The sequence below is a fragment of the Gigantopelta aegis genome, chromosome 4 (assembly GCF_016097555.1).
Source record: "Gigantopelta aegis isolate Gae_Host chromosome 4, Gae_host_genome, whole genome shotgun sequence".
Classification (NCBI taxonomy): domain Eukaryota; kingdom Metazoa; phylum Mollusca; class Gastropoda; order Neomphalida; family Peltospiridae; genus Gigantopelta; species Gigantopelta aegis.
Genome location: NC_054702.1, coordinates 1,048,986 through 1,065,017, shown reverse-complemented (window position 1 = coordinate 1,065,017; position 16,032 = coordinate 1,048,986). Strand labels below are relative to the sequence as shown.

Sequence of the window (16,032 nt, the reverse complement as noted above, 5' to 3'; positions counted from 1 at the left end):
GTTCAGGTTAAGAGACCTAGCTTGTTTAGTGCGATGTGTTATTGAATTGATGAAGTTAGGTTTTATGGCGGGAACTGATAGTCGTCGTAACCAGTTCAGGTTAAGAGACCTCGCTTGTTTTAGTGCGATGTGTTATTGAATTGATGAAGTTAGGTTTTATGGCGGGAACTGATAGTCGTCGTAACCAGTTCAGGTTAAGAGACCTCGCTTGTTTTAGTGCGATGTGTTATTGAATTGATGAAGTTAGGTTTTATGGCGGGAACTGATAGTCGTCGTAACCAGTTCAGGTTAAGAGACCTCGCTTGTTTTAGTGCGATGTGTTATTGAATTGATGAAGTTAGGTTTTATGGCGGGAACTGATAGTCGTCGTAACCAGTTCAGGTTAAGAGACCTCGCTTGTTTTAGTGCGATGTGTTATTGAATTGATGAAGTTAGGTTTTATGGCGGGAACTGATAGTCGTCGTAACCAGTTCAGGTTAAGAGACCTCGCTTGTTTTAGTGCGATGTGTTATTGAATTGATGAAGTTAGGTTTTATGGCGGGAACTGATAGTCGTCGTAACCAGTTCAGGTTAAGAGACCTAGCTTGTTTTAGTGCGATGTGTTATTGAATTGATGAAGTTAGGTTTTATGGCGGGAACTGATAGTCGTCGTAACCAGTTCAGGTTAAGAGACCTAGCTTGTTTAGTGCGCTGTGTTATTGAATTGATGAAGTTAGGTTTTATGGCGGGAACTGATAGTCGTCGTAACCAGTTCAGGTTAAGAGACCTCGCTTGTTTTAGTGCGATGTGTTATTGAATTGATGAAGTTAGGTTTTATGGCGGGAACTGATAGTCGTCGTAACCAGTTCAGGTTAAGAGACCTAGCTTGTTTTAGTGCGATGTGTTATTGAATTGATGAAGTTAGGTTTTATGGCGGGAACTGATAGTCGTCGTAACCAGTTCAGGTTAAGAGACCTAGCTTGTTTTAGTGCGATGTGTTATTGAATTGATGAAGTTAGGTTTTATGGCGGGAACTGATAGTCGTCGTAACCAGTTCAGGTTAAGAGACCTAGCTTGTTTAGTGCGATGTGTTATTGAATTGATGAAGTTAGGTTTTATGGCGGGAACTGATAGTCGTCGTAACCAGTTCAGGTTAAGAGACCTCGCTTGTTTTAGTGCGATGTGTTATTGAATTGATGAAGTTAGGTTTTATGGCGGGAACTGATAGTCGTCGTAACCAGTTCAGGTTAAGAGACCTCGCTTGTTTTAGTGCGATGTGTTATTGAATTGATGAAGTTAGGTTTTATGGCGGGAACTGATAGTCGTCGTAACCAGTTCAGGTTAAGAGACCTCGCTTGTTTTAGTGCGATGTGTTATTGAATTGATGAAGTTAGGTTTTATGGCGGGAACTGATAGTCGTCGTAACCAGTTCAGGTTAAGAGACCTCGCTTGTTTTAGTGCGATGTGTTATTGAATTGATGAAGTTAGGTTTTATGGCGGGAACTGATAGTCGTCGTAACCAGTTCAGGTTAAGAGACCTCGCTTGTTTTAGTGCGATGTGTTATTGAATTGATGAAGTTAGGTTTTATGGCGGGAACTGATAGTCGTCGTAACCAGTTCAGGTTAAGAGACCTAGCTTGTTTTAGTGCGATGTGTTATTGAATTGATGAAGTTAGGTTTTATGGCGGGAACTGATAGTCGTCGTAACCAGTTCAGGTTAAGAGACCTAGCTTGTTTAGTGCGCTGTGTTATTGAATTGATGAAGTTAGGTTTTATGGCGGGAACTGATAGTCGTCGTAACCAGTTCAGGTTAAGAGACCTCGCTTGTTTTAGTGCGATGTGTTATTGAATTGATGAAGTTAGGTTTTATGGCGGGAACTGATAGTCGTCGTAACCAGTTCAGGTTAAGAGACCTCGCTTGTTTTAGTGCGATGTGTTATTGAATTGATGAAGTTAGGTTTTATGGCGGGAACTGATAGTCGTCGTAACCAGTTCAGGTTAAGAGACCTCGCTTGTTTTAGTGCGATGTGTTATTGAATTGATGAAGTTAGGTTTTATGGCGGGAACTGATAGTCGTCGTAACCAGTTCAGGTTAAGAGACCTCGCTTGTTTTAGTGCGATGTGTTATTGAATTGATGAAGTTAGGTTTTATGGCGGGAACTGATAGTCGTCGTAACCAGTTCAGGTTAAGAGACCTCGCTTGTTTTAGTGCGATGTGTTATTGAATTGATGAAGTTAGGTTTTATGGCGGGAACTGATAGTCGTCGTAACCAGTTCAGGTTAAGAGACCTCGCTTGTTTTAGTGCGATGTGTTATTGAATTGATGAAGTTAGGTTTTATGGCGGGAACTGATAGTCGTCGTAACCAGTTCAGGTTAAGAGACCTAGCTTGTTTTAGTGCGATGTGTTATTGAATTGATGAAGTTAGGTTTTATGGCGGGAACTGATAGTCGTCGTAACCAGTTCAGGTTAAGAGACCTAGCTTGTTTAGTGCGCTGTGTTATTGAATTGATGAAGTTAGGTTTTATGGCGGGAACTGATAGTCGTCGTAACCAGTTCAGGTTAAGAGACCTCGCTTGTTTTAGTGCGATGTGTTATTGAATTGATGAAGTTAGGTTTTATGGCGGGAACTGATAGTCGTCGTAACCAGTTCAGGTTAAGAGACCTAGCTTGTTTTAGTGCGATGTGTTATTGAATTGATGAAGTTAGGTTTTATGGCGGGAACTGATAGTCGTCGTAACCAGTTCAGGTTAAGAGACCTAGCTTGTTTTAGTGCGATGTGTTATTGAATTGATGAAGTTAGGTTTTATGGCGGGAACTGATAGTCGTCGTAACCAGTTCAGGTTAAGAGACCTAGCTTGTTTAGTGCGATGTGTTATTGAATTGATGAAGTTAGGTTTTATGGCGGGAACTGATAGTCGTCGTAACCAGTTCAGGTTAAGAGACCTCGCTTGTTTTAGTGCGATGTGTTATTGAATTGATGAAGTTAGGTTTTATGGCGGGAACTGATAGTCGTCGTAACCAGTTCAGGTTAAGAGACCTCGCTTGTTTTAGTGCGATGTGTTATTGAATTGATGAAGTTAGGTTTTATGGCGGGAACTGATAGTCGTCGTAACCAGTTCAGGTTAAGAGACCTCGCTTGTTTTAGTGCGATGTGTTATTGAATTGATGAAGTTAGGTTTTATGGCGGGAACTGATAGTCGTCGTAACCAGTTCAGGTTAAGAGACCTCGCTTGTTTTAGTGCGATGTGTTATTGAATTGATGAAGTTAGGTTTTATGGCGGGAACTGATAGTCGTCGTAACCAGTTCAGGTTAAGAGACCTCGCTTGTTTTAGTGCGATGTGTTATTGAATTGATGAAGTTAGGTTTTATGGCGGGAACTGATAGTCGTCGTAACCAGTTCAGGTTAAGAGACCTAGCTTGTTTTAGTGCGATGTGTTATTGAATTGATGAAGTTAGGTTTTATGGCGGGAACTGATAGTCGTCGTAACCAGTTCAGGTTAAGAGACCTAGCTTGTTTAGTGCGCTGTGTTATTGAATTGATGAAGTTAGGTTTTATGGCGGGAACTGATAGTCGTCGTAACCAGTTCAGGTTAAGAGACCTCGCTTGTTTTAGTGCGATGTGTTATTGAATTGATGAAGTTAGGTTTTATGGCGGGAACTGATAGTCGTCGTAACCAGTTCAGGTTAAGAGACCTCGCTTGTTTTAGTGCGATGTGTTATTGAATTGATGAAGTTAGGTTTTATGGCGGGAACTGATAGTCGTCGTAACCAGTTCAGGTTAAGAGACCTCGCTTGTTTTAGTGCGATGTGTTATTGAATTGATGAAGTTAGGTTTTATGGCGGGAACTGATAGTCGTCGTAACCAGTTCAGGTTAAGAGACCTCGCTTGTTTTAGTGCGATGTGTTATTGAATTGATGAAGTTAGGTTTTATGGCGGGAACTGATAGTCGTCGTAACCAGTTCAGGTTAAGAGACCTCGCTTGTTTTAGTGCGATGTGTTATTGAATTGATGAAGTTAGGTTTTATGGCGGGAACTGATAGTCGTCGTAACCAGTTCAGGTTAAGAGACCTCGCTTGTTTTAGTGCGATGTGTTATTGAATTGATGAAGTTAGGTTTTATGGCGGGAACTGATAGTCGTCGTAACCAGTTCAGGTTAAGAGACCTCGCTTGTTTTAGTGCGATGTGTTATTGAATTGATGAAGTTAGGTTTTATGGCGGGAACTGATAGTCGTCGTAACCAGTTCAGGTTAAGAGACCTCGCTTGTTTTAGTGCGATGTGTTATTGAATTGATGAAGTTAGGTTTTATGGCGGGAACTGATAGTCGTCGTAACCAGTTCAGGTTAAGAGACCTCGCTTGTTTTAGTGCGATGTGTTATTGAATTGATGAAGTTAGGTTTTATGGCGGGAACTGATAGTCGTCGTAACCAGTTCAGGTTAAGAGACCTAGCTTGTTTTAGTGCGATGTGTTATTGAATTGATGAAGTTAGGTTTTATGGCGGGAACTGATAGTCGTCGTAACCAGTTCAGGTTAAGAGACCTAGCTTGTTTAGTGCGCTGTGTTATTGAATTGATGAAGTTAGGTTTTATGGCGGGAACTGATAGTCGTCGTAACCAGTTCAGGTTAAGAGACCTAGCTTGTTTAGTGCGATGTGTTATTGAATTGATGAAGTTAGGTTTTATGGCGGGAACTGATAGTCGTCGTAACCAGTTCAGGTTAAGAGACCTCGCTTGTTTTAGTGCGATGTGTTATTGAATTGATGAAGTTAGGTTTTATGGCGGGAACTGATAGTCGTCGTAACCAGTTCAGGTTAAGAGACCTCGCTTGTTTTAGTGCGATGTGTTATTGAATTGATGAAGTTAGGTTTTATGGCGGGAACTGATAGTCGTCGTAACCAGTTCAGGTTAAGAGACCTCGCTTGTTTTAGTGCGATGTGTTATTGAATTGATGAAGTTAGGTTTTATGGCGGGAACTGATAGTCGTCGTAACCAGTTCAGGTTAAGAGACCTCGCTTGTTTTAGTGCGATGTGTTATTGAATTGATGAAGTTAGGTTTTATGGCGGGAACTGATAGTCGTCGTAACCAGTTCAGGTTAAGAGACCTAGCTTGTTTTAGTGCGATGTGTTATTGAATTGATGAAGTTAGGTTTTATGGCGGGAACTGATAGTCGTCGTAACCAGTTCAGGTTAAGAGACCTAGCTTGTTTTAGTGCGATGTGTTATTGAATTGATGAAGTTAGGTTTTATGACGGGAACTGATAGTCGTCGTAACCAGTTCAGGTTAAGAGACCTAGCTTGTTTTAGTGCGATGTGTTATTGAATTGATGAAGTTAGGTTTTATGGCGGGAACTGATAGTCGTCGTAACCAGTTCAGGTTAAGAGACCTCGCTTGTTTTAGTGCGATGTGTTATTGAATTGATGAAGTTAGGTTTTATGGCGGGAACTGATAGTCGTCGTAACCAGTTCAGGTTAAGAGACCTAGCTTGTTTTAGTGCGATGTGTTATTGAATTGATGAAGTTAGGTTTTATGGCGGGAACTGATAGTCGTCGTAACCAGTTCAGGTTAAGAGACCTAGCTTGTTTAGTGCGATGTGTTATTGAATTGATGAAGTTAGGTTTTATGGCGGGAACTGATAGTCGTCGTAACCAGTTCAGGTTAAGAGACCTAGCTTGTTTAGTGCGATGTGTTATTGAATTGATGAAGTTAGGTTTTATGGCGGGAACTGATAGTCGTCGTAACCAGTTCAGGTTAAGAGACCTCGCTTGTTTTAGTGCGATGTGTTATTGAATTGATGAAGTTAGGTTTTATGGCGGGAACTGATAGTCGTCGTAACCAGTTCAGGTTAAGAGACCTCGCTTGTTTTAGTGCGATGTGTTATTGAATTGATGAAGTTAGGTTTTATGGCGGGAACTGATAGTCGTCGTAACCAGTTCAGGTTAAGAGACCTCGCTTGTTTTAGTGCGATGTGTTATTGAATTGATGAAGTTAGGTTTTATGGCGGGAACTGATAGTCGTCGTAACCAGTTCAGGTTAAGAGACCTAGCTTGTTTAGTGCGATGTGTTATTGAATTGATGAAGTTAGGTTTTATGGCGGGAACTGATAGTCGTCGTAACCAGTTCAGGTTAAGAGACCTAGCTTGTTTAGTGCGCTGTGTAACTGACGTACCAGCGGCACGAGTTTTGTGTTGACGATCCTGACCGGATCGACGGTGAACCAGACACACAGGACGAGCACGTTGAAGAGAACCAGCAGACCCAGCATCACGATCAGCTTCGTGTCAGTCACGATCTGGAACCGCAAACATATCAACATAACAAACGTTGTTAGAGTACTGCTAAAACGATACATGTCCCCTACCGGGCCCAACGAAGCTTTTTATCTCTTAAGTGATCAAGTCTAGAACATTCATAAAACCAGAAACAAGGGTAACGAACATCCATAAAACCAGAAACAAGGGTAACGGAATATTTCACTGCTGTCCTAAGTGATCAAGTCTAGAACATCCATAAAACCAGAAACAAGGGTAACGGAATATTTCACTGCTGTCCTAAGTGATCAAGGAATATTTCACTGCTGTCCTAAGTGATCAAGGAATATTTCACTGCTATAGTATGATAAAGACTAGAACATCATTAATACAATTACACACGGGTAAAGAAATATTTGACAACAAGGTAAATATCAGTTCAAAAAGTTATGTAGGGTGAAGTTTCAATATCAGTATTAAAATAGTTTTTAACCTTTGAAAAATGTTCTTCTACGTAATACAACAAATAAACGTATGCAAAAGTAATATGTTCTGAAAGTATCTTAAAATATTGCAAACATTTCAGGATCACATTTACTTACATTTTTCTGTTTAGTTGAATTGGTAAAGATTACGTAGACTCTCCACGTTTTCACAAACAAGGCGCCGTATGCTAACGAGAACCCGACAACGAGAATGATGAATCTCAACTGAAAAACAAAATCATGTTTTACTAATTTAAAATACACTGTACTGAAATATAACTGGGTCTACCCGAAGTTAAAACAAATGAAAATAGGTTTATTTAAAACTGTGTTTTGTACGAACACACCTGTCGTGTTTAAGCAAGATCGCACGAGAACATCACAATGCAATATTTTATTTCCAGGTGTGTTATAGGCTACATAAAAACAAACTCTCCATAATTATATGACATGTCGAAATTTTTACAACTCTGATACAACACTGATATGCTGGTGATGTATTGTTACTGTACTGGTATAGAAAAAGAGGAAACGAGACGATAGAGGGGTTAATTAGAAGACGGTGGATACACCATATCAATATGAAGCACAATGATCACGGAGAGTATTGCAGACTTGTTCAAGAACTCCAAATGGATGAATATAGATTCCACCAGTACAGAAGACTTTGCACAAATGTTGTACTTACTTGAGCCCCACATTGCTAAAGAAAGCACTCAAATTGGGTGATGCCATATCAGCACGTGAACGACTTGCTATATGCATAAGGTACATTTATTTATATATTTATTTAGTTAATTAATTATTTTTTAAAAATTATAACGATGGCACTCGTTCTCTTTTTGCTTCAAATTACTAATTTTGTTTTATTAAATATAAAAGTCTGTAACGTGCCATTCATTCTGACCTGCATATCAGTGCAATTGTCAATATAATATTTGAACTTTGAAGTACAACAAGTCATTTTAATGGGTATATCCAAATAAAAAATATTTATACATTGAAATTACCACCAATAAGGTTAACCAATTAAGAGCTCTATACTAACAATACACCAGGGGAGGATCAAAAATAAATTTAGAATTTTACCAATCACGGAAGGCTATGATATGTGTGATGGAGGGAATGCGAGTTTCTTGTTTACTGATTTGCGTTTCTATACACCTCCTCCCAGCATCCATTAAAGAGTGTCTGTTTACGATTCACTGCTAATTAATATGGTGAATGAGATAATACATTTTAACGGAAATATTCACATACAAAATTACTGTGATGAAAGCATTTACTTGAAGTTCAAGACCAGCAACCTACATAAATATCTAACTTACCAAACTACCGTATAACCGGACATTTTCGTGGTCTTAATTTTTCGTGGTTTAGGGTATAAACACATTTCAAGGTTTCTTATTTTCATTGTTTGCCAAATTTAAATTGAAAGTGATTTTATTTTCGAGTTTTAGCAAGTCTAGTTGCGAGAATACTTGCTATTGTTGATTAAAGTTTCACTTCGGCTGCCAGTTGTTCGATACTACCGACGTGTAAAGTTAAACAATAGAACAGTCACCTGTGATACCCGGTATGCTATTCGACAGACAACTGATCACAGTCTTTGATTTTGTGTAAAGCCAATTACGACGTATGTGTGAACAAAGCACTTAAGGACGCCATGAAGTCTAATTTTACCACATGGTATTCAAAGCGGGTTTCCCTGGCTATGAAACACGGCGAAGTTGTAACGGACATCAAGATCGAAATGCGTACTTCGGCGATAAAACCAATTCATGCAAGGTGGATTATGAAAGTTATGGCAGAATTAAAAATACGCCTTGAAATGTTGAAATCTGCATTCATCCACCCCAGAATCTTTGATGCAGTGCGGGCGGACATTGACAAAAACAATATACGAAATTTAAAAATATTTTATTATATTCTACAAACAGTGAGATTCACGCAATAACTTTAAAAAAAGTATAACTTGTTGTTTTGACTATACTGTTCTCTTGTCGTATCAGGTGGACTGCGCATGACAGGAAATAAAATGTTCCGGTAAATTGTCAGTGTGATATGGTTTTCACAATAAATATTTTAGTTAGAATTTTTTGATTTTTCAAAAATTTTCAAGGATTTATATTTTCGATGCTGACTACTGACCCTCGAAACCCACGAAAATAAAAATCCTCGAAAATTTCCGGTTATACGGTATAATTCTCACCAGTTAAAGACGCTGCACACAATAACGTGTTCGTATTTATAGCACATTAATCAGAAATGGCTTATATCCATTGGTCAATATTAACAACTTATCATTTCATCGTGAAATCCACTGAATACTGTGACTTCACGTGTAGATGTATCCAGTGGAATAACCAGAGGTAGGAAAAGCGGGTCCAACCCTCACATTCCCCTTGTTTTGTAGTTCACCTTTTATACATATAATATGCCTCTTACAAAGCCTCGATATCAGTTAATGTGGTGGGGTTTGTGTGCCCCCCCCCCCCCCCTACAAAATTATGCCTACGTCCGTGAATGTATTTACATTGGGGACAAAATCAAACATCTGTGATATATAGAAGTCACTTGCTAATAAACATTTCATATCATTATCTATGAAGGGTTGTACACCAAGGCAAGGAAACACCCGAATATGACGTCACATTGTGGGAATCCTTATAGGCATCCATTATCCGATTCGGGCAAAATCGGTCCCGGGACGATTTGTGCGGAAAGGTGTAAATGTGCGGATACCGAGGCGGCTAGGTCTGTTCGCGCCAGTTGATTTCAATATTATCGAATTTGGCGTACGACGGATAACGTGTGCGGAGGCGGGAGCGGATGAGAAAAACGGATAAATGTGTTCGCGGCTTTACTCAGTGTATTACGTGGCTTGTGAAATAATGTCCAACTGTCACTAGTTAAAGATTGGGACAATTATTGAAAATACTTTCACAAGGGACATAAACATAATAATATTTTCAATAATTATTTTAAATGTGTAGCACCGTTCCTGTATTTTAATGCAAATAGCAAAAAGTAACTACTATACCCTTTAATTGCCAATAAAGGCTCAACCGCGAAACTACTAATAGTATTCAAAAGATCATTATTGTTAAAGAGACATAAATGAAAGAAAACCCCAACAACTAATCATGCCATGCTGTAATATGGTTTTCTTCAGATTTCTTCCAAACAATGCACCGTTATAAACAAGACAGTGATGTATTGTCGTTTTAATCAAAAGATCATTTCGACCACAGTTCGTCGCAGAACTCGTCCTCAGCGCTCATAAAATTGACAAGCATGTTTTCTACAAGAATTACCAGTCATTGTCTGTGCATCCGTTCATTAGTGCGTCATTTCGGGACTAAGACGAATTATGTATCCAAATATATAAACACAAGTAAAGAGTTTAGCGGTAGTCAGGGTTAGTATGTCCCTGTCAGTAATGTATGATAGATTGAATCGTGTTGTTTTATCTTTTTTCATTGTCTGTTCTGCGTGGTTATTGATTTTTATTACCACGCAGAATTCATCCTTAATAATGATAACAGCTTTGTGAGTCCTCTGCACTTTAAACACTTAAACAGGAGTAATTCCTAAACGAAAATGCTAATTTGCTTTCCGATAAACGACAGTATCAATCTAGTTTCCTATTTTGGAATATTTTGTTGTGCTATACACAGTTCATATGGTATTCACAAGGATAACATTTAAGGGTATTATTATTAAATATATGGCAATAAAACGAGACACAAAGACGTCCTACTTAATACTACTGGAATACTGCTCGGTAGCACAGCGAGTGTTCGTTACAGCCCGTGCTCCGTGTGACCCAAATAAAACACAATAGACTAGTGGAACACAATATAATACGAAACAATGGTAGAATCACAGCGCATGTGCGAACAATATAACATTCTAAAGACAACTCAACAAATGTTAGAATTCTAAAATAGGAAACAAAAGTGGCGTTATCTTGTATATATATTCCAAAATAGGCAACTAAATTGTTAAAGCTCTAAGGGTCGAATTTACGAAGTCTGTTTTTCTTAAACGCAGGTGATTAAGCATTGTAAATGTGTAGTTACACGTGTGTAAGACATAAACAGGTGTTTAAGCATTGTAACTGTATGTAGTTACACGTGTGTAAGACATAAACAGGTGTTTAAGCATTGTAAAGGTATGTAGTTGCACGTATGTAAGACATAAACAGGTATTTAAACATTGTAAATGTGTGTAGTTGCACGTGTGTAAGACATAAACAGGTGTTTAAGCATTGTAAATGTGTGTAGTTACACACATATAAGACATAAACAGGTGTTTAAGCATTGTAAATGTGTGTAGTTACACGTGTGTAAGACATAAACAGGTGTTTAAACATTGTAAATGTGTGTAGTTAAACGTGTGTAAGACATAAACAGGTGTTTAAGCATTGTAAATGTGTGTAGTTACACGTGTGTAAGACATAAACAGGTGTTTAAGCATTGTAAATGTGTGTAGTTACACGTCTGTAAGACATAAACAGGTGTTTAAACATTGTAAATGTGTAGTTACACGTGTGTAAGACATAAACAGGTGTTTAAACATTGTAAATATGTAGTTACACGTGTGTAAGACATAAACATGTGTTTAAGCATTATAAATGTGTGTAGTTAGACGTGCGTAAGACATAAACAGGTGTTTAAGCATTGCAAATGTGTGTAGTTAGACGTGCGTAAGACATAAACATGTGCTTAAGCATTGCAAATGTGTGTAGTTACACGTGTGTAAGACATAAACAGGTGTTTAAGCATTGTAAATGTCTTTAGTTACACGTGTGTAAGACATAAACAGGTGTTTAAACATTGTAAATGTATAGTTACACGTATGTAAGACATAAACAGGTGATTAAGCATTATAAATATATGTAGTTACACGTGTGTAAGACATAAACAGGTGTTTAAACATTGTAAATGTGTAGTTACACGTGTGCAAGACATAAACAGGTGTTTGGAGTCGGTATCTGGATTAAAAATCCCATGCCTCGACTGGGATCCGAACCCAGTACCTACCAGCCTGTAGACTGATGGCGTAACCACGACGCCACCGATGCCGGTTAGAAAGAGAATCAATGCACAGCCGTATAGTTATCTCCAGGTACACAGATAGGACACATTTTAAACTAAAACAGGGCGGATCCACACGACTCTGAAGAGGGAAAGTTTGAGTTTGACAAAGGCAAATGAGCCGAGCCGCCAAAGGGAGTTAGATATGTAGGGAAGTTTAGGGGTATACTCCCTGGAAACATTAAAACTAAATATTTCCAGCGACGCGTTTTCAGAGCAAACTAGTGTTGAATGTTGTGGATGATGAAGTTTTAAAAAGTTATTAAAATGGACATTTCAAACGGCTCCCTCCGGATCGGCCATTGTCAAAAGGGTACGTGTTCGTATTGCTCAACTTAAGGCGGAGTCAATCGGTAGAAGTTTGATATAGACCCGCCCCTGTATTCGACCGCTCCTGTATTCGACCTCCCCTGTATTCGACCGCCCCTGTATTTGACCGTCGCTGTATTCAACCTCCCCTGTACTCGACCGCCCCTGTATTCGACCGCCCCTGTATTCTACCTCCCCTGTATTCTACCACCATTTTATTCCACCGTACCTGTATTCGACCTCCCCTGTACTCGACCGCCCCTGTACTCGAACTCCCCTGTACTCGACCTCCCCTGTATTCGATTTCCCCTGTATTCGACCGCCCCTCTATTCGCCCGCCGCTGTATTCGACATCCCCATTACTCGACCGCCCTTTTATTCGACCGCCGCTGTATTCGACATCCCCTGTACTCGACCGCCCCTTTACTCGACCGCCCCTGACCGCCCCTGTACTCGACCGCCCCTGTATTCGACCTCCCCTGTACTCGACCGCCCCTGTACTCGACCTCCCCTGTACTCGACCGCCCCTGTATTCGACCTACCATGCACAATGCTCGTGAGTCAGTGATGGCGTACTCTCCGAGCAGTGGCACCAGATAGAGGAGGAAGCAGCCGACAAGCGTCAAGTTATTTAGTCTAGGAGACGACATCTTCACCATTCTGAAATTAAACACAGTGACTATAAACCGACCAGCGTCAAGTTATTCAGTCTAGGAGACGACATCTTCACCATTCTGAAATTAAACAGAGTGACTATAAACCGACCAGCGTCAAGTTATTCAGTCTAGGAGACGACATCTTCACCATTCTGAAAGTAAACAGAGTGACTATAAACCGACCAGCGTCAAGTTATTCAGTCTAGGAGACGACATCTTCACCATTCTGAAATTAAACACAGTGACTATAAACCGACCAGCGTCAAGTTATTCAGTCTAGGAGAAGACATCTTCACCATTCTGAAATTAAACACAGTGACTATAAACCGACATGCGTCAAGTTATTCAGTCTAGGAGAATACATCTTCACCATTCTGAAATTAAACACAGTGACTATAAATCGACAGACGTCAATTTATTCACCATTCTGAAATTAAACACAGTGACTATAAACCGACAGACGTTAAGTTATTCAGTCTAGGAGACGACATCTTTACCATTCTGAAATTAAACACAGTGACTATAAACCGACAGACGTCAATTTATTCAGTCTAGGAGACGACATCTTTACCATTCTGAAATTAAACACAGTGACTATAAACCGACAGACGTCAATTTATTCACCATTCTGAAATTAAACACAGTGACTATAAACCGACAGACGTTAAGTTATTCAGTCTAGGAGAAGACATCTTCACCATTCTGAAATTAAACACAGTGACTATAAACCGACAGACGTCAATTTATTCAGTCTAGGAGACGACATCTTTACCATTCTGAAATTAAACACAGTGACTATAAACCGACAGACGTCAATTTATTCACCATTCTGAAATTAAACACAGTGACTATAAACCGACAGACGTTAAGTTATTCAGTCTAGGAGAAGACATCTTCACCATTCTGAAATTAAACACAGTGACTATAAACCGACAAGCGTCAAGTTATTCAGTCTAGGAGAAGACTTCTTTACCATTCTGAAATTAAACACAGTGACTATAAACCAACAAGCGTCAAGTTATTCAGTCTAGGAGAAGACATCTTCACCATTCTGAAATAAAACACAGGGATTATAAACCGACAAACGTCAAGTTATTCAGTCTAGGAGACGACATCTTTACCATTCTGAAATTAAACACAGTGACTATAAACCGACAGACGTTAATTTATTCACCATTCTAAAATTAAACACAGTGACTATAAACCGACAAGCGTCAAGTTATTCAGTCTAGGAGAAGACATCTTCACCATTCTGAAATAAAACACAGGGATTATAAACCGACAGACGTCAAGTTATTCAGTCTAGGAGACGACATCTTTACCATTCTGAAATTAAACACAGTGACTATAAACCGACAGACGTTAATTTATTCACCGTTCTGAAATTAAACACAGTGACTATAAACCGACAGACGTTAAGTTATTCAGTCTAGGAGACGACATCTTTACCATTCTGAAATTAAACACAGTGACTATAAACCGACAGACGTCAATTTATTCAGTCTAGGAGACGACATCTTTACCATTCTGAAATTAAACACAGTGACTATAAACCGACAGACGTCAATTTATTCACCATTCTGAAATTAAACACAGTGACTATAAACCGACAGACGTTAAGTTATTCAGTGTAGGAGAAGACATCTTCACCATTCTGAAATTAAACACAGTGACTATAAACCGACAAGCGTCAAGTTATTCAGTCTAGGAGAAGACATCTTTACCATTCTGAAATTAAACACAGTGACTATAAACCAACAAGCGTCAAGTTATTCAGTCTAGGAGAAGACATCTTCACCATTCTGAAATAAAACACAGGGATTATAAACCGACAGACGTCAAGTTATTCAGTCTAGGAGACGACATCTTTACCATTCTGAAATTAAACACAGTGACTATAAACCGACCGACGTCAATTTATTCACCATTCTGAAATTAAACACAGTGACTATAAACCGACAGACGTTAAGTTATTCAGTCTAGGAGAAGACATCTTCACCATTCTGAAATTAAACACAGTGACTATAAACCGACAAGCGTCAAGTTATTCAGTCTAGGAGAAGACTTCTTTACCATTCTGAAATTAAACACAGTGACTATAAACCGACAGACGTCAATTTATTCAGTCTAGGAGAAGACATCTTCACCATTCTGAAATAAAACACAGGGATTATAAACCGACAGACGTCAAGTTATTCAGTCTAGGAGACGACATCTTTACCATTCTGAAATTATACACAGTGACTATAAACCGACAGACGTTAATTTATTCACCATTCTGAAATTAAACACAGTGACTATAAACCGACAAGCGTCAAGTTATTCAGTCTAGGAGAAGACATCTTAACCATTCTGAAATAAAACACAGTGACTATAAACCGACAGACGTTAAGTTATTCAGTCTAGGAGACGACATCTTTACCATTCTGAAATTAAACACAGTGACTATAAACCGACAGACGTCAATTTATTCAGTCTAGGAGACGACATCTTTACCATTCTGAAATTAAACACAGTGACTATAAACCGACAGACGTCAATTTATTCACCATTCTGAAATTAAACACAGTGACTATAAACCGACAGACGTTAAGTTATTCAGTGTAGGAGAAGACATCTTCACCATTCTGAAATTAAACACAGTGACTATAAACCGACAAGCGTCAAGTTATTCAGTCTAGGAGAAGACATCTTTACCATTCTGAAATTAAACACAGTGACTATAAATCAACAAGCGTCAAGTTATTCAGTCTAGGAGAAGACATCTTCACCATTCTGAAATAAAACACAGGGATTATAAACCGACAGACGTCAAGTTATTCAGTCTAGGAGACGACATCTTTACCATTCTGAAATTAAACACAGTGACTATAAACCGACAGACGTTAATTGATTCACCATTCTGAAATTAAACACAGTGACTATAAACCGACAAGCGTCAAGTTATTCAGTCTAGGAGAAGACATCTTCACCATTCTGAAATAAAACACAGGGATTATAAACCGACAGACGTCAAGTTATTCAGTCTAGGAGACGACATCTTTACCATTCTGAAATTAAACACAGTGACTATAAACCGACCGACGTTAATTTATTCACCATTCTGAAATTAAACACAGTGACTATAAACCGACAGACGTTAAGTTATTCAGTGTAGGAGAAGACATCTTCACCATTCTGAAATTAAACACAGTGACTATAAACCGACAAGCGTAAAGTTATTCAGTCTAGGAGAAGACATCTTTACCAT

General features: G+C 39.0%; 1 protein-coding gene across 1 annotated transcript in view; it reads right to left on the bottom strand.

Annotated features, from left to right (window-relative positions):
- The window catches only part of LOC121371987 (gamma-aminobutyric acid type B receptor subunit 1-like), a 61,298-nt gene that overhangs the window by 4,757 nt on the left and 40,509 nt on the right, over window positions 1-16,032 (bottom strand). The window contains exons 10-12 of the mRNA XM_041498222.1: window positions 12,669-12,786; window positions 6,833-6,940; window positions 6,149-6,271 (exon numbers count right to left, since the gene is read on the bottom strand). Coding sequence (XP_041354156.1) covers window positions 6,149-6,271; window positions 6,833-6,940; window positions 12,669-12,786 — 349 coding nt within the window. The remainder of the gene's footprint in view (window positions 1-6,148; window positions 6,272-6,832; window positions 6,941-12,668; window positions 12,787-16,032) is intronic.